Below are 18,836 nucleotides of genomic sequence, written 5' to 3' on the forward strand. Positions count from 1 at the left end.
ACACAAATCTGATTTTTATACCACAAGGTTCCTTTCTCATCCACTCGGAAAGCTGAGGCTTTGTTTTCTCTAGTTTGGTTATGAATCTTCATTTATTCTTGATCCTTTTTCTGAGACTGTCTTATTTGCTCCTCTAGTGTTGGTTGCACACTCATTTTGCAGTTGTGGGGTTGACGGATTATATGCAAATTTAGTTTTGTCATTTCTTCTTGTAGATGAGCATTCTTAGACACCTAAGTCTTGGCCCTGTGATTTTTTGCTTAAGGCATCAGCTACCACATTAGCTTTTCCTAGGTGATAATGAATTTCCAAGTTGTAATCCTTGATCAGCTCTAACCACCTTCTTTGTCTTAGGTTCAGGTCTGGCTGGTTGAAGATGTACTTCAAACTCTTATGATCGGTATAGATCTCACACTTATTACCAATTAAGTAGTGTCTCCAAATCTTGAGAGCATGCACTATGGCTGCTAATTCCAAATCATGCGTAGGGTAGTTTTGTTCATGGGGTTTAAGCTGCCAAGAGGTATAGGCTACTACCTTTCCATCTTGCATCAAAACACATCCTAAACCTTGTCTTGAGGCATCACAATATATGAAAAAATCCCTTTGGATATCTGGTAAGATTAATATTGGTGCAGTTGTCAATCTTTTCTTCAGTTCTTGGAAACTCTTCTCACAAGACTCTCTCCAAGTAAATTTATTTATCCTTTCAGTGTGGTTTTGTCATATGTCTTGCTATCTTGGAAAATCCTTCAATAAATCTTCTATAATATCCAGCTAATCCAAGAAAGATTCTAATCTCACTCACATTAGTAGGTTGCTGCCAATTAGAGACTGTTCTACCTTTTTAGGATCAACTGATACTCCTTCCGTGATCAAGATGTGGCAAAAAGAGGCTACCTTTTCAAGGCCAGATTCACACTTGCTGAATTTGGCATATAGCTTATGTGTTCTTAATTTTTCCAGAACCACTCTTAGGTGATGCTCATGTTCTTGGGCACTTTTGGAGTAGATGAGTATGTCGTCAATAAAGACTACGACAAATTTATCTAACTCCTCCATGAACACTTTATTTATGAGATTCATGAAATATGCAGGGCTTTGGTTAATTCAAAAGATATCACTGTAAACTCATATTGTCCATATCTTTGTAACAAAGGCTGTCTTTGGGGTATCACTTTCCTTGATCTTGAGTTGGTGATATTCTAATCTCAGGTCAATCATGGAGAAATATTTAGCTCCTTTTAGCTAATCAAATAAATCATCTATTCTGGGTAGTGGATATTTGTTCTTGATGGTTACATCATTCAAAGACCTATAGTCCACACACATTCTCATGCTTCAATCCTTTTTTTTTACAAAGAGAACTGGTGATCCCCATGGAGATGAGCGGGATCTGATGAATCCTTTCTTCTGAAGTTCTCTTAACTATCCCTTTAGCTCAGCAAGTTCTACTGCAGCCATCCGATAGGGTCTCTTGGGTATGGGAGGTTCTAGGGATAAGGTCAATGATGAACTCCATGTCTCTATCTGGTGGCATTCCAGGCAACTCATCCGAGAATACATCTGGATATTCGCTCACTACAGGAACTTCCTCTATGGTCTTAGCTTCCAAATTATAAACCATTGGATGTGACATAGTTCCCTGAGTGTGGCAAGTTATGGGTACACCTTCACTGCTAGTTAGGTATACTACCTTGGCTGCACATCCTATGAGGCTATCGTGTTGGCTTAACCAATCCATTCCAAGGATCACATCGATTCCTTTGGACTTAAGTACCACTAGGTCTACTAGAAAATCTACCCCACTTAAAATAATCCTTACCCTTGAACAACCTAGTTGACACTTGATATCACCTCCAGGTGTTCGGGTTATTAGGGGTAACTTTAGTAGTACCGTAGGTATTTTATGTTTTTCCACAAAACTTGATGATATGAATGAATGTGATGCTCCAGAATCAAATAATACTAGTGCAAGAACCAAACTTACTAGGAACTCACCAAGCACTACTCCTTGTGCATTCTGGCTTCCTGGGTGTTGATGTGGTTGACATGGGTTCTCCCAAAGGATTGCGGAGGCTGCCTCATTTGCTGATTGTTGTTGACATTGATATTGTTGGTGGTGCTGTTGTTGCGGATAGGGACATGCTTAGCTCCTTACATAGCTAGCCTTGGTCCATTCACAGTGTTGAAGAAGGTGGATGCAACTGGCTTGTTTGCATAGGGAAAATTTGCTATGAAGTGTCTAGTCTCACGATAGTTGAAACAAGCCCTGCTGTTGTTAGTGACTTATCTAGTGCTATTCTGCTGAGTCTTGACATTGCTTTGAATCTTGTAGGAAGGATTAGGCTGGTAAGAAGCTGATGCTTGAGTCCTATAATGCATCGGAGCTTCAGTCTTCTGTCAAGAGTAGCTAAAATTCTTCTGCTTCTGGAACCTATCTTGCTGACGAGCCTTTTGTTCCATAAACTTGCATTTGTTGTCTTTATTTTCTTCTACCTTAGCTTTTTCTGTTGCAATGGCCATGTTCATTAGAGTGTTGAAGTTAGGATAGATATGAGGGGTCATTAAGGTCCAAGTTCAGCATTTAGACCCTTCTTGAACATGTCTTGCTTCTTCTCATCAGTATTGACTTCTTTGGGTGCATAGCAAGATAACTCAACAAAATGGAATGTGTATTCTTCCACTATCTTGGTTCCTTGCTGCAGTTTGTGAAGCTCTTTGGCCTTGCGCTTCGTGGTGGCTGTTGGAATATGGTACTGATGAAATTCTTCTACAAATTCTTCCCATGTGATGGTATTTGCATCATCTACTGCTGCACAGTAGTTCTCCCACCAAGCAAGGGTTGTTCCTGTGAGTTGGTGAGCTGCTAAGAGAACTCGGTCATATGTGCTCAACCAAGTCATCCTTCAGTCGGCAATGCATATCTTGATCTCGAATGTCTTCTTCGATCTCCAGTACTCTATAAAATTCATGAATGGGTCCATGACCAAATCCAGATAATGGTGCAGTTGAGATCTGGTCATAAATTCATGAATGGGTCCATGTCCAAATCCAAATAATGGTGCAGTTGAGATCTGGTCATATTCGTTGTTATAGTCATGATTGTAGCGTACTGTGTAAGTATCCCTTTCATTCTCCTCAATCTTGTTATGTAATATAACATATGCATACATGATGTCAGCAAGTGTTCGCATTTGCCACATATGTGCTGAGTCACGTAAAATGGCAACGCGAGCTTGCAAAACCCCAAATGCTCGTTCAACATCTTTCGGTGCTCCTTCTTGATGTTCAGCATACAATTTATCTTTTTCACATTGAGGCAAGGGGATCGTTTTCACAAATGTTACCCACTCAGGATAGATACCATCTGCCAAGTAGTACCCCATATTGTACTCAGTTCCATTGACCATGAACTGAACTTCTGGAGCTCTTCCTTGCAGTACTTCAATGAATAGAGGTGATCCATTTAGGATGTTGATGTCATTGTTTGATCCGGGTGTACCAAAAAATGCATGCCTTTTCTTTGTCAGCTTCAACTTGTGCTAGTGCAGCATTAGCCATTTTCTCAGCAACAATAGTTTTCCGCAAATGGAGTTCATTGAATAGATGCATACTTTCTTCTATGAAATTGCTCCCATCTTAATTTTGTGACTTGGCTTTTCCTTTGTTTTTCTTTTCAGCTTTGGCAGCCTTCTGACCTTGAGGTGACAATCTTCATCATCAGCACCATCAATTTCTTGAGTTGAAGAAGTGTAAGCGCCTGATTCATTCAGCCTAACTCTTTTCTACATCTCCTGAATTGGGTGAGATCGTCTACTCCATTTCGGTTGGTCCTTTACTGCTCTCCACCAATGTTCAAATGGAAAGGCTCATCTCTTTTTGGTAACCGTTTTCTAATTTGCACAAACCTTGTCCATGAGTTGATCTTCAGATTGACCGCTGGAATATGTGCTGCAGATATCATGGTACACTCACCTATTCACTTTGTTCGCTTAAACTCCTGAGCAAAATTTAGGCTCGATTTACTCCCCAGACTATTTCAGTTGGCCTAATTTTCCACCTAATGAGTTTTTTCTTTTTGTTTCTCCATGTATGAGTTTAATTTTAAATTCAAATTTTGTGAGAAGATACAAAACATCATGCTTACGTTAAAAGTTATTATAAGAATTTTTCATGATTATTTTCATAGGTTAGGAACATTTAATATGAAATTGATCTTAGATCTACAAAACTGTATTTTTCTAACATAGGCATCATGCTATAAGTCAACTAAAAAAAATCTAAAATTAAAACATAATTTTTACGTGAAGAAACAAAAAAGAGAAATATAATTAGGGGTAGATTGGACCAACTAAAATTGTTCGTGGGAGTAAAGTGAGCCTAAATTTTGTTCGGAGTTAAGCGGATAAAGTGGATTGGCGAGAGAAGTAAAATAATTTTTTTGTTATGTAGAAGAGCAAAAATGATCTATTAAGTTAAAACGGAGGGAGTAGCTTTTATGTCGTGGATGTATGTTAACCTCAGTAGAAAAATATGACCCAGCAGAGCAAATCCAGCTTGTACATCCAGGTCGTCGCTGTTCACACAGAGAGCAAGACTGATGTCGTGAATCATGTTCGGCGCAGCCATGCACATCACGGGTTCGGTTGTCCTTTTCCATCGGTGAGATGCAATGGCGGTATCCTGTAGTAGAATCAATCTAAGCGTGCAGCCTTACACACATGAATAATGTCAGGCCCGAACTAACATACGTTGGAGATGGTCGTAGCGTATCAACGTGAGACACACATGCTGCCGACGGTCCTAGTGTGTACTTATTAGACCATCCGATCGACGAACATCCAATGCATCTATATAAATGTACATTGCCTTGAGAATTCATGTGGCACTGAGCACAGAGAACCGTAGTTTCAATTTCCAACAACCCATACCTAGCACATCTTTATTCGAGTCCAGCTAGTATTCAAGCAGAGATGGACGGACAGGTGAGGTTACATGGGAAGTTCAATTCGTCTGCGTATGCTAATTCCATACAGTCCCTAGGACCCAAAGTAGTTACTACAGTTTAATTTTCTGATATGATCCAATATGATAGGTGCAGTTTTTTTTGAATTTCTCAAAAGTTCATTTCTAGTGTATTAACTACAATATATGTCCTGTTATGAACTGAATACATGGATGTCCTGTTCTGTGAAGGCCGTGCCATCCGTGATGCAACTGAGCACGTTCACAAAGGTCACATCGATACCCAGGGAGAAGAGCTACAGAGAGTTCCCGGTGATGGTGCGTGTCAAGGCGCCAGAAATGACCGTGCACCAGCACTCCCCGGTCGATATCGTCGCGGTGATCGACGTCAGCTGGAGCATGGGCTGGGATGACAAATACGGAAAGGAACCCAACGACAGGTTGATCCTTGTGAAGAAGGCAATGGCCAAAGTGATCAAGAATCTTGCTGGCGCACAAAACCGTCTTGCCGTTGTAGCATTCGACCACGAAATTAAAAAGAGTACGGAACTTTTGGAAATGAATGACAAAGGCCAGCAAAGTGCCTTAGAGACGGTGAATGGGCTGACACCCTTTGGCCGGACGACCTTTTCCATTGGCTTGAAGGAGGCCGCCAAGGTAACTTATTAGACTGAGAATTTTTTTCTTGTGAAGGATTGTCCAGTAATTTACAGTATTATTTTCTCCAATCACAAATAGAACTCTATCTAGGCCTAAAGTATCTAAAATATTTGATCTTGAACATCGATATCTAAAATATTATACATGTTGACAATGATAGGTTGACATATTCACAAAGGATTCTTTCGTAGAATATACAAGTGTTTTATTTTTATTCCTACTCTATTCTAACGCTGCTAGGTTTAAATTCTGCCCCTAAAACGAAGTTTGTGTCCGTAGTAGATGTTCATGTCAGCTCTCAAAACTACGATAAATTTTCATTTGTAACATTAATTAACCAGATATGTGTATATCTAAAACTTTAGTTCATAGATTATAAACCTTAACAACAAGTGCAAATTAGATAATAAATCTCATCCACAGGCTTTTCTTCACCCCCTGATCAAAATCAGTAGGTCAAGATAATAAAATTTTCACAATGACTATTCACAATATTTTTGGTCAGAAAGAATTAAAGAGACAAAGATTAGACACAATATCTAAGAAAAGAAACACATAGGAAGCTGTGGCAGAACCACCCAAATTAACCTAGCTAAAGTGCTCTTAACTTCGCCTCACATGCGAATCAACACTTTAATCAAGTTAACCCCGGTAGTCTGTCGGATTAAACCCGATAAACCACTTAACTTGGATCGCCACAAAGCATACTCACTCGAAGGTGAGTTCAGAGATCACAACATTCCAGTTGAATTAAACATATATCTCACTTTAATTTATTACAGAAAAGACAAACCAAACGAGATCATCATGGGGTGACCATGCTTAGGTGGGCTACTAAACTATGTTGGTATGATAGTTACACGCAATCCAAACATTGTTGTCAAAATATTTGAAACTTCGTACATAATTCATTTTTCCATACAAATTCTTACTAAAATATTCACTGGAGTTAGCAGACAGCCTTAATATCTGCATAATTTGCTATCTACTCCCTCTGTTCCAAATTGTATGTTCGTTTTGACTTTTCTAGATTCATAGATATTATTATGCATCTAGATACATAAAAGAGCTAAAATGACTTATAATTTGGAACGGAGGGAGTAACATATTTTAAAAATTTCAACACCGAATGAAAAGTTGAGGGCCATTTAATGTTGTCATACATGATCACTGAAGTTTGTAACAAACAGCAACAGGAGTTGCAACTCAGGGTACCTTAATTGCTACTGTAGCAGAAAACAAACAAAAAAAATAAAACGTGGTATATTTTTTCTTGAAAAACCTTAGCAACTTAGCAATATTGTTACGAATAGTAGCATAGCCTACGATGACACAAACTACTGGTAAATAATGGCGAGATGATGTGAGAACATGGTAGTTGACCAAGCATGGTTTGGTGATAGAAGAATATGGAACCAGTTAATCTTTATCCCGGTAAAAGGAAATGGGAGAGTGACAGCACATGTTTTGTTGCGCGAGATATTGCATCTTAGTGCTGCCGGATAGGAAGGCACTGCTTATCAATTGATTTTAACGGAAAACTTTCCATGAGCACTTAACTTTTTCTTTCCCTGTGTAAAATCATAAATTTGTGTCAAATTACAAGAAAAATGATACATGGGGTAGTCACTCAATCCTCTATTCAAAATTAAGACTACTTTTAGTTTGAAAATTCGTCTAATGCACGGTTACATGCAGATCCTAGATAAGCGCGCTGCAAGGGAGAAGGACCGTTTAGCCTTCATCATCTTCCTCTCCGACGGAGATGACCCAGAGTTCACAAAGGAAGACATCCCACCCGCGTACCCAATCCACGCTTTTGGTTTCTCAGCAGATCACGATCCCAAAGCGTTGCAAGACATGGCCAACCTGACCATGGGAAGCTACACACCTATCAACAAAGACCTCGAGAAGATCACCGAGAAGCTGGATCAACTTTCGGAAAAGCTCGTCTCCATCGTCGCCGTTAACACGGTCATCCACCTCAAGACAATGCATAGTGGGGTGTTTCTCTCGAAGATAGAGTCATCCTCGGCCAATGACGCAGTAGTTAGTTACAAGAGCCGCCTCGCTGACGGCAAGCAGTCCGGTGAGATAATCGTTGGTGATGTCTCCTCTGGAAAAGAGATGGAGTTCACCGTCTATCTGGACGTGCCGGAATGCCAAGGAAACTGTACCGACGGCGCGATGGAGCTGTTGACGGTCGGAGGCGTATATAAACAGAGTTGGGATCAGAAGCAGGTAGAGCTCAGCAAGTCCGTCGTGACCGTCGAGAGGCCGGCTAGCTGCAAGGAGCTTGACTGGATTGAGCAGCGGGTCGAGTACTGGTGCAAGGTTAAGCTGGATCTTTCGGCAATGTATGACAAGGTGTGCGGCGGCAATGGCGACGAGAGCAACTGCCAATGCCAAGACCTGCAGGCCCTCCGGGAAACGTCGCTGGAGGCTATCAACCAAGCGATGCGCAACGACATATACACGGTAAGTTTATTTTAAATCTGGCCCTCAGAAGTCATTGCCTTCTTCTCACATCGATCTCCCAGTTATCTGAAACCCTGCACGATCATGCATGTGTGAAGGCCACCCTGCACGCCATCAAGCTCAGGCACTGTGGTGGCGCGGTGGCGGCAGAGACCGAGAAGTCTCCTTTGGAGCCGGTGCAGCCTGCCAAGGCAGTTTAGTAATAGAATGCTTCACATTATCACAAACGTGGTGATGGACGGACATGCAAGCGGGTTCATACCTGTATATGATAGTTTGGGATGTTCTCTGTAAGGGCTACTGTAGTTTTGTTGATGAGAATAATGTCCGAACTCTGAGCACATGAAAAACGCGTTGTGACTGCACGTGTGACAATTATTCACTGACAAAGTCGCTTTCTACATTTGTCCTACTCGTGTTTTTATTCAACGGAAGATCCTATCGTAGGAAAATACAAGCACAGGAGTCACAGGTCACATGATTTTCGAGCATAATATAATACACGCGTGCGAGGTTCATGGGATTCGATCCCACGACTTCCAGCCTCGCGCGAGCCTTCCTTAATATCTCACCTACACAGCACATGTAATAAAGCTAGATATTCTTTCCTTTTGAAGTATCCCATGGAGAGGCTTTTAGTACCGGGTCGTAATACTACCTGGTACTAAAAGGTCGCTTGTAATACTAAAAGGCCTCCAGCGACCCTCAAATTTGAACCCGGTGCTAATATTAGTACCGGGTCAAAAAGTGACCGGTACTCAGGTATAGGATGAATGTGGAGCTTTCAAGTAGTGCAGGATTATCTGTTTGATCAACGGATTAACCGACTCGGATGTGAAAGTTTTTATTGAAACGCTGAAAGAGGTTCTGGAACAAAATGAGTACACAACCAGAATATCCGATGGGTTACAAATTAAATGTATCGAACAAACAAACGTATAGATGGCTTGAAGAGAAGAAAGAAAAGGCCACGTACTGGAAGATACTATTTTACGAAAATACAAGCATCGGAGTAATCATAAGAGAATTACACGGAAAACATGTTGGTTGGACTTGAAGTGAAATAGGGTGACAAGAACATTCGATAAGGCATTGGAAAAACCGGCCCGTTGGAGCTTCGGACACTAGTGGACCAATGGCTATTTTAGATAAAGAGGAGTACGAGATGATCCGATGCTATTTTGATAGCTGGAGTGTGCTTAAATCACTTTATTTGCAAGATACATTAAGAACAAATCCATCCACCAAAGTGCTAAAGTGATCATTCAAGGTCATTAGCACATGATTAGGCATAGAGAGTGAGAGCAATGCTTTTACATTTCATAGGGAATCTTCCTTTAAATTTTACATTTTATATTTAATGTCTTTACTTTTTTACAGAAGTTCTTGTTATGCGATTGGCTCTATGATCCAAAACTTTTCGTGGGAGTCATAGGTTAAGGTTTTATATTTGCCTAATTCACACCCTCCCCCTCTTAGGTTACATGAGCACGGAGTTGTCTCACATGAAGGAACGGATGATCAACCTATTTTTATGGAATTGCATTTACAAATATAGAAAATGTGTATGCCCAGTAAGTCCAGAGCATAAAAGTTGTTGCCTCATACCCACTGGAAAAGTACTTTGACTTACATCATTAATGGAGGAAACCTCATCTATGCCGGTGTTAAAACCTCATCTGTTCCGGGTTTAGGTCTACCATAACAAATCTAGCACTAATGGTGTGATCTTTCTGTGCCAGATAATTAGCTAGCAATGGTCATACGCATCGGCCGGACAGTATAGACGACACGGATCATTACTAATGTTGGTAGTTTGTTACCATATCATTACTAGTGCTAATTTTGGGCAGGGAAGTAGAAAGCTTGATTATAGCATACAAAAAGAAACCACAAATCATTGCATTGATCATCATACATATTTGTTCGGGGAAAATATTAACGACCTTCTAAAACCCATTAAAGCAACAATCATAAAGGTCCAGGCTCACCTAAGGTAATGAATATTGCCGTCGGCCCAGCATGGGAGGGGAGAGCCCCGCTCCGCCTCGCCCGACCTGGTGCCCCGGGGTCGGACACTCCCGACCCCTTGATGGCCAGACGCCGCCTCGCCCGACCAACGGACCCAGGGTCGGGGCGCCCGACCCCTCATCGCAAGACTCCGCCTCGCCCGACCCAGGGCGCAGGGGGTCGGACTCACCCGGGCCTACCAGACAAGTATCCGCCTCGGGCGCGGATCTCGTGGGCCCCCCTGTCGATCTCGCCATAAATGCGCCGCGGCTCTGGCGCGCAGAAAGGCGCCCACGCCCCCGACGCGACCCGCCACAAGTACCCATGCACTACCGCACGGCACAGGCTACAGTGGTCACGGCTCTCCCCGATTCGCTACAAGGCACTCATGGCCTGCGCCGCCCGGAACAGGAGGAAGCCCCGCCCGTCCTCATGCCCCGCGCATCCGGCGACAGGGACGCGATGTCCGTATTCCGTGGGCCATCAGCGAGATGGCAGGATCAGCCGCCTTTCCCGACGGGCACAGGTGCCACGACCGAACACCATCATCATGCCTGGCGGCAATAGCCACTAAGGAAATCGTCGACAGGACTCGACGGCAGCCGCCCTCTTCCGGCGGACGCGCCGGCAGGAGCCGAAGGCCAGAGAGGACGCCGGCGGCCTGGGGACTTGGTCCCTCCCCTTATGTTGCGTTTTACTTGACTTAGTTTATCTCTTTTACTTCTCCTCTCACCCGGTGTCACTTGTAACCCCGATGGCCTCCTTGCGCTATAAAAGGAGAACCGGGGGCCCTGAGACAGGGGAGAGACTCTCAGGCCATCAGAACATGCACACACACTCTCCTTTAGAGCATCGGTGCACACCCAAGAGACTTGGGACCAGCTCCCTCTCTCGCCCAGCTGTACCCCCTACTACAGACCCCGCGTGGGTAACATGAGCAGCACCTCATACTGGACGTAGGGCTTTCCCTTGCCCGAACCAGTCTAAACCCCGTGTCTCCCACGACACCATCCGAAGCCTTACGCGCATAAAAGAAATTCACTAGTCTTAGTCTTGATCCGCTAATCTTGACAACGACAATATTAGTACTATATCATTGTTATAAGCGAGTTGCACACACAACGCATGCACGTTCTATATGAAAGTGAAATCATTTGTGCTAGATGTTCATAGAAACTACAAGTTCTCAATCATAATGTTTTGGTACCCAGTACTCATGTGTCCAGATCATCGTCGTAACCAGATAAGGTAGTTCAAGGTACTTAATCATCACAACAATGTACAAAGTCACTATGACAAGGTAATTCAAGATCATAACATAACAATGTACAAAGTCCTATAAGACATCAACATCAGAGTGCAATAATATTCAAAATCCACTACTGTTTGATAAGTGCACATAACATAAGATTAATAAGTCCACATAAACGGACTAAAATAAACAAGTCCAGAAAGCTTAAGTTCAAATTTCCACATGAATTTTAGGACCTTTTTGAAATTTGCAATGAACAAGTAGGAAGTGTAGCCAGGAGAGGATGGCGAATATCTTTTCAGAGATGGTTGGATGAAAGTGCTCAGAATAAGTTCAGACAATTGAGAGACATGATTACTGCATGCCCTCAGTCAGATGAAAAAGACAATCCTATATGGATTTGGGAAAGGTCAGGAGTGTTCTCTGTAAAATCAATGTATGCCCATCTGTGTAGTTCTGACACAGAGCTACCTAATAAGAGAATCTGGAAGGGGAAAATCCCTCTGAAAATAAAAGTCTTTATGTGGTTAAATCAGAAAAATGCTATTCTAAGAAAAGATAATTAATCTGATCAAAAGGAAATGGCAGGGTGATAAAAGATGCAGTTTTTGTTCTGCTGATGAAACTGTTGAACACCTTTTCTTCGATTGTTCCATAGCTAGATATGTCTGGAGCCTCATAGCAATGATTATAAATGCCCCATGTAGGACAACTTCCTTTGAACAGTTCTGGTTATGGGTCGGAGGGTATATGCCTCATGTGAAACTGATCCATATAGTGGGTCTGGCAGCAGTGTGCCGGGCTTTATGGAAGTCCAGGAATTCTGTTTGTTTTGACAAAAAAGCATATTAAATTTCCTACAGAGATTGTTTGTTTAGCTGCTTCTTTCATGATGTACTGGGCAGGTTTGCAGAAGCAGGAGGACAAGGTATCTCTGGAGATGGGAGCAGAAGCAATGAAGGAGACGCCGCTCTTTCATCCACAAGAAGCTCCGGTAAATGACACAGGAACAGTTCTGCTGCAATAGGAGAAGAAAAAGAGGCGAGCTGGCTGTCCTACTAGGCTAAAAGCTTAGGAGTAAATGAGCACTTTCTGTGTTGTAGAAATGGTTATCTGAAACTAGGCAGGAGGTGCACATGGGCTTTTGTCATCGTAACCCTCCCTCCAGTGAGTAGTCCCTCCAGGGCACTCGGCGAAGCCCGAAAAACACTCGGCAAAGCGTTTGCCGAGTGTAACACTCGGCAAAGCGTTTGCCGAGTGTAACACTCGGCATATGACACACGGCAAAAAATCTACCGGCAAACGTTGATTCGCCGAGTGTTTTGTGTCGGGCACTCGGCAAACACTTCGCCAAGTGCCAAAAAACACTCGGCAACCAATTTTTCAAAAAAAATAAAAAAACATCCGGCCGCCGCCACCACCACCGCCACCACACACTGCACCACCGGCCGCCGCCACCACCACCGCCACCACACTGTGCACACACCACCGCCGCCATGCACCCCCTCCCCGCCGGATCCGGGGAAGAAGAATGGCGCCAGATCCGGGGAAGAAGAAGGGCGCCAGATCCGGGGAAGAAGGGCGCCCGGTCGGGGAAGAAGGGGAGGGAGGGGCACCAGATCCGGCCACCACGCCCCGCCCCCACTGGCCGCCATGACCCGCCGCCGCCTCGACCCGTCCCCGTCACCGCCCCGCGCCAGATCCGGCTGGGGGAGGGAGAGGGGAGGGGAGGAGGTGCGCCGGGGAGGGAGGGAGAGGGGAGGGAAGGAGGGCCGGCCGCCGGCAGGGAGGGCAGTGAGAGGAGGGAGGGGGCAGGGAGGGGAGGTCGGAGGAGACGGGGGGCCTCGGGGGGGGTGGGGGTGGGGTGCGGAGTGGGGCTCGGGGGTGGTCGCCTGGTGCGGTGCGGAGGAAATTAAGGGGTCGCGGTGGGTTAGATTTTTTCAGGTTTGCCGAGTGTCCCCGATTGGGGCACTCGGCAAAGTTTTTTTTTCATTTTTTAAGAGAAAAAACTTGTTGCCGAGTGTAAAAAATAAAACACTCGGCAAACCTTTTGTTTGCCGAGTGCTAAAAATAAAACACTCGGCAAAGTCTTGATTTACCGAGTGTCATTACTTTACCGAGTGCTCGAGGGAATACACTCAGCAAATAAAAATACACTTGGCAAATTAGAGATTTCCCGTAGTGCTTGGTGTCTATTCTCCGGAGGTTTATCTTTCATGTCTGTGGCTAGGTTCTGAACTCGAGTTTGCGTGTAAGACTTTGTAATTTCGTTGCGATCAAGTAATGAAACTAATGCATATTAGTAACCGAAATAGGATTAAACTAATGCATATTAGTAACCTAAATAGGATTAAACTAGTGCATATTAATAACCTAGATAGGATTAAATAGACATAGAAAACCTAAGAACGATAGGTCTATCTTGGCAAAATGACAATTCGCTCCTAACCTTGTCGGCTCTTAAATTATTTTGCTGGAGCTCATGAAGCGGCTAATGGCACCCCTAGCACCGCCTCCCTCGCCGCATTGGTGACAATCAAATGGTCGAAAGGGAGGCAACAACGGCGTGCCAGAAGATTTCTATATATAGCCATGCGAGCCTGGGCCTTTGCTACAGCCTTGGCCACTACCATAGAGGCCCCATTGTCCTGGGCCATCGCTGCAGCCCTCGAACTGACGGCCACTGTGGCATCAGTGGCGTCGTCCTAGGCGACGGCCGCCATCAACTTGATTGCCTCTGCGATGACGAAGATGTGGAGGATGAGGCTGCATGAGCTTGGGGCCCTACCAAGATGCAAAGGACAGACTCCCTAGCAGCTACAGTGACCGCCTCACATGCTGCTGTGTCCACTATATGGCATGCACCGAAGCCTCGATGGTCGCTACGACGGTGGCATCTTGCTCCGCGTACGTCTTCTGCATGGCGCGGGTACGGAATATGAGGAGCAGTGATGGATCTGGAGTAGGACCGGCAGGTCTAGAGGAGAAGCAGGTCGCAGAGGGGGTAGATCTAGAGGAGAATTAGCAGTGGTAGAAGAGGAGGACGAGGATTATAGTGTAACCTCCAAAATTTTCAACTTTGCATTTCACTAAAATTTGCTAGAAACAATTTTGCTTGTGTTTAAGGCATATAAGGTTGTTTTGCATTTTCTAAGCATTTAAGAATTTTCAAAATAAATTAATGAATCATAGGAGTTCATTGTGCACCCATGCTGCTGCATATCTTTCTTTTTGATGGCTTGATTTCAAGTTTGTGTTTTGCTTTTAGCTGCTTGTTCTCCTTTTCTGTCAGTAGGAGCTGTTTCTGTCAGTTTCAGAGTTTCTTCAGTTCTGGTTGGCGATGCTTCTGTCTGCTGATCTCCTGTTTTTCGGTTCAGCAACAGCAGCTAGGCAGCAGCCCATCCCGCAGCTTGTGGTCCGTGCTCGCCAGCGCTCGGCAACAGCAGCAGTTTGTGGCCCAGTTTTGTCTTTGGCCCAGCTCCTTCGCCAGGCCGCACGCTCCTCCTCCCGTCGCTGGCAACCGGGACCCATTGGTCATCCCCATCCTCCGCCTCTCTCGCGCACAGACCGTGCTGCACCCGACCTGGACTCCGAGCCCGAGTCCAAGCTTGGTTCCGCGCTACGTCCCGCATCCGTCTCCACCTTGGGCCCGCACGCCAGGATGGCATAAAGGCCGCCGCCACCTTCTGTCCTCCCCATCAGAAACCCTAGCCACCTTGCTCCTTGCGCCGCCACTCGAAATTGCCCGAGCTCACCCGCCACCGTCGATCTCCTCCGCAGCCGCGCTCCCGTCGACGAGGGCGCCACCAGGAGTTAGCCGAGGAGGTGGGGACCCAACCATGAAGCCCCCGTGCGGCCTTGTGGCCTCTTTCTTCCGCTTCGGCTCGCCAGAGACGCGCGCCGCCTCACCGTCGCTCTCCGCCGCGCCGCCCGTCATTGTCATCTTTTTTATCTCCCCGACAGCCTAAACATGTTCCCCGTGTCGCTAGTGTCGGTTTGGTCTAGGTCCCGTCATTTTTGGTGGCCGGACGCCTTATTTCAGGTCATGTCCGGCGAGTTGCCGCCACCCGCCGCCATGCGCTGCCGCTCGCCGTTGCTGCCACCGCCGCCCGCGGGTCGTAGAAGTCCCCAGCCGCCCGATCTAGATCTGAGTCAAACCGGTTGGAGTACCGGTCAGCCTGCGCCTGCGCCATCGCTTTTGCTAAGGAGCCCCTGCCTTTTTTGGTTTTTGCATCTAGATCCTTCCGTATTTCAAAAGAAGTTAAGTAAACCCTGAGCTTTTGCCTTATCAAACCCGCAGTCCATAGTATCTCTGTTGTGCTTTAGACCTTCAGTTTGTTCGTGTAATTAGGTTTAGGTCCCCTGGTTTCTTGCCGTTAGGTCCCGGGAAGCTTAGTTTTCTCACAGATGGCTTCATGTCCGGTCAGTAGACGAATCTGCCTTGAGGTGTTAAAGTGATTACCAGGTCCTGCTGCGGACCTGATAATGGAATTTCCTTGATGGAGTCCGAGTAGAGATCGAAGTCATGATCCTCAAGCGCCTTTGATTCGGACTATGAACAATTGCTTGATGGATCAGGGCTGCGTTTCGTAGTCCGAACAGGAACTGGCTTAAAGTTTGATTTGATTCACACGATGGCTGGATTGCCTGCTCGTGGGAACTAGTCCGAGTGGGTGTATAGTCTGAGTTGTACTCGAACTCGCTTCTTGTTAGATCGAAAAATTTGTTGAATTTCTCAACGAGGTCCTCTGTAGCTTGATGACGATGGTTGATGTCTTGCAGCTTCTTCTTCGGGACCTCCGCAATGTAGCGGTGGAAACTTCCGACACTGTCAGTGATGCAGATCCAAGAGCCGAAGATGAATGCCATGCCGGCTTCGAACGTGATCGTAGGCTTGATGATGACTTGAGCTTCGAATGTGACTTGTAAGGGAAATTTTAGCGACTTCCCCTACCTGGCGTGTCAGTTGTCGGTGTTTAAACCCGACAACCTACCATGGGAGTACCCGATGTAAAGTTTTGGTTGGTGGGTGTTGCCGAAATTAGGAGCTCAATGGTGTACGTAGGCATGCGATTTAGATTGGTTTGGGCCGCTAGATTGCGTAATACCCTACGTCCTGTATGTTGTTTGCTTGTATTGGATTGAACTTGTTTTGAGGGGGTCCCTATCTGCCTTTATATATGGAGGGAGTAGGGTTACATGGCGGTTGTTTTACAAGAGTACTAGTGGAATTCGACCAGAGAGTTCTATTCCAGCTAGGAAGAGTAGTTTCCTTGTCCTCGACTAGCCCCCTGGACTCCATGTATACTACATCGTCCTGCACCATAGCCTCCATATCTGATACATCTCGGTGTACAGCCCCATATGCGGATCTGTTCAAACCTTTTGGTGGGTCCATAAATGTAGTTACGACAGTTGGGTCCAAAGTTCTTTAAACTTTTATATGCGACTTGTGGGTAAAGTTGTGCGACCTCTGCAGAGTGTAAAACTGATTAGTCATGCTCACGGTTAAGAGCGGCCTGGATCCTCACATGTTAAAATTATCGAAAGATGGAATTAAATCGCTGTCGTTTATTTATCGTTATGTTGTAATATCTTATTTATATTTTTTTCTTAATTGTGTGTGGTATAAACTTACACTTAGATAAATGCTAATAAAATTTGACCAACTAATTAAAAGCTGATGCTATTAAATCTTAGCTATTCCTTGGTTAGCCTTACACTACACTGTTTCCCATGACTTGTTGAGTAGCAACCATAAGTGTACTCATCTTTGCAAAACCGCTGTTCAGACCGAGCGAATCCCGAGTTTCTACAAGACTTCAAGGAGTTTTAGGCGTGCGTTTCTTCAGTCAGCTGCCTATATAGATGTTGCTACTTTTGGCTGCGTAATAATTAGACCTTGTGGTTTATTTGAGACTTTCGATCATGTAATAATGGTTAATACTCTCTTTATACATTGTGGCACTATCTTTATTATTCACTTATGTCGTACATGTGTGTAATTTGATCCTGGCGCATATGTATTCAATGCACTTGGTTTTGTCTTTAAAACTGGGTGTGACGTATAGCTAGGGTCGCGAGTGAGTAGCGAGTGGTCTTTTATATAGGTTCAAGAGTAAAATACACCGGTAGTTCCTAAACTTATCCTGTGATGTCACCCATGTCTCTAAACTCTCAAATTGCATTTTCAGGTCCCCAAACTTGTCTCAAGATGTTATCTAGGTCCATCAACTTTGAAAATGCATATTTAGGCCCCCCAAAACTTGTCCTCGGATTTCGTCCGGGTCACTAAACTCTAAAAATATATTTTTAAATCTTAAAACTTGTCACATATCACTAATGGTAATGGTTCATCCTCTCTCGTTGCCTTCGTTGGAGGATTGGTGCTTGATTGGAGGATCTTAATTAAAATGCACTTTGAGAGTTTAAGGATTCGAATGACACCATAAAACAACTTGGGGATCAAAAAATGTATTTTGAGAATTTAGGAATTGGCATGGCATCTTGAGACAAGTTAACTGAAAATGCATTTTGTGAGTTTAGGGACTAGATGGCACCCCATGACAAGTTCAGGGACTGCCCGTTTACTCTAAGTTTAACTTATCCATTCCGCATTTAAATGAAAGCTGACATGGATAAACAAGTATATGTGACAGATTGAAATACGACTAAAACGGACATTGTACTATATTTCAAAAAATAAAAGTTCATTAAACAGAATGAGTTCGATACATAAAAGTCTCTACGATAGGTTAAAACAAGCTCATATTTGTAGTTGGCACTGACCTTTTTCGTATATAGTGTAATAAAGTACACAACTACCTACTCCCTCCGTTTTTATACATCTCACATTTAGGTTTTCCTAAGTTAAACCTATTCAATTTTGACCAAATTTATACTATCAACATATGCCCTATCAAAATACATTCCATTATGGATGTTGTTATATTTTTATATATATATAAACTTGATCAAAGTTGGAGAGGTTAAATTAAGGAAAAATAAAATATGACATGTAAAAAAATAGAGGAAGTAACAATGTTTACGATATCGTGCACGAGAGGAAGAGGTCAGCGTGTGTCACATTGTCTATTGTTTGTTTTGCAGCTTGATGGGGAATAAAATACATGATATGTCCGTTACTCAGCCTGCTTGTCTTTTATCTATTTAGGAAAATGGGAAATTTCTGATCACAACGCTGGCATCCAACGTGTAAACTCTTGTTGTACTCAAGATTTATAGAATTTCAGGGATCACACCCCAGTCCTAAGCAATGCTAAGAGCCAGTTTGTTTGAGCTATAGCTTTTGAGCTTTTTTGCAAGTCGCGGATGGCTTTTTAGTTCTGAAAAGCCAATACTAGCTTTTAGAAGATGTGTTGAGCTTTTAGGGTTTAAAAAGCTACGAAAAGTTCAGAAAACTGAGCTTTTTAGGGTCTGTTTGTTTGAGCTGCAATTTTAAGATTTT

The 18,836-nt window shown here is 44.1% G+C and overlaps 1 protein-coding gene across 1 annotated transcript; it reads left to right on the forward strand.

Annotated features, from left to right (window-relative positions):
* Positions 1-4,855: 4,855 nt before the first annotated feature.
* Positions 4,856-8,511, forward strand: LOC117863091 (E3 ubiquitin-protein ligase WAV3). Its single transcript, XM_034746677.1, has 4 exons — positions 4,856-4,988; positions 5,200-5,625; positions 7,327-8,106; positions 8,205-8,511. Exons 1-4 carry the CDS (start codon positions 4,977-4,979, stop codon positions 8,304-8,306), a joined length of 1,320 nt encoding a protein of 439 aa, XP_034602568.1. The 5' UTR covers positions 4,856-4,976; the 3' UTR covers positions 8,307-8,511.
* Positions 8,512-18,836: the final 10,325 nt, after the last annotated feature.

Source organism: Setaria viridis, chromosome 7, assembly GCF_005286985.2.
Source record: "Setaria viridis chromosome 7, Setaria_viridis_v4.0, whole genome shotgun sequence".
Classification (NCBI taxonomy): Eukaryota; Viridiplantae; Streptophyta; class Magnoliopsida; order Poales; family Poaceae; genus Setaria; species Setaria viridis.

What these genes read in the sequence shown, in the direction of transcription:
- LOC117863091 (XM_034746677.1), top strand. An exon ending in GCTTGAAGGAGGCCGCCAAG is followed by an intron (nt 5,626 to 7,326) that starts GTAACTTATTAG and finishes GGTTACATGCAG; the next exon opens with ATCCTAGATAAGCGCGCTGC. An exon ending in TGCGCAACGACATATACACG is followed by an intron (nt 8,107 to 8,204) that starts GTAAGTTTATTT and finishes GCATGTGTGAAG; the next exon opens with GCCACCCTGCACGCCATCAA.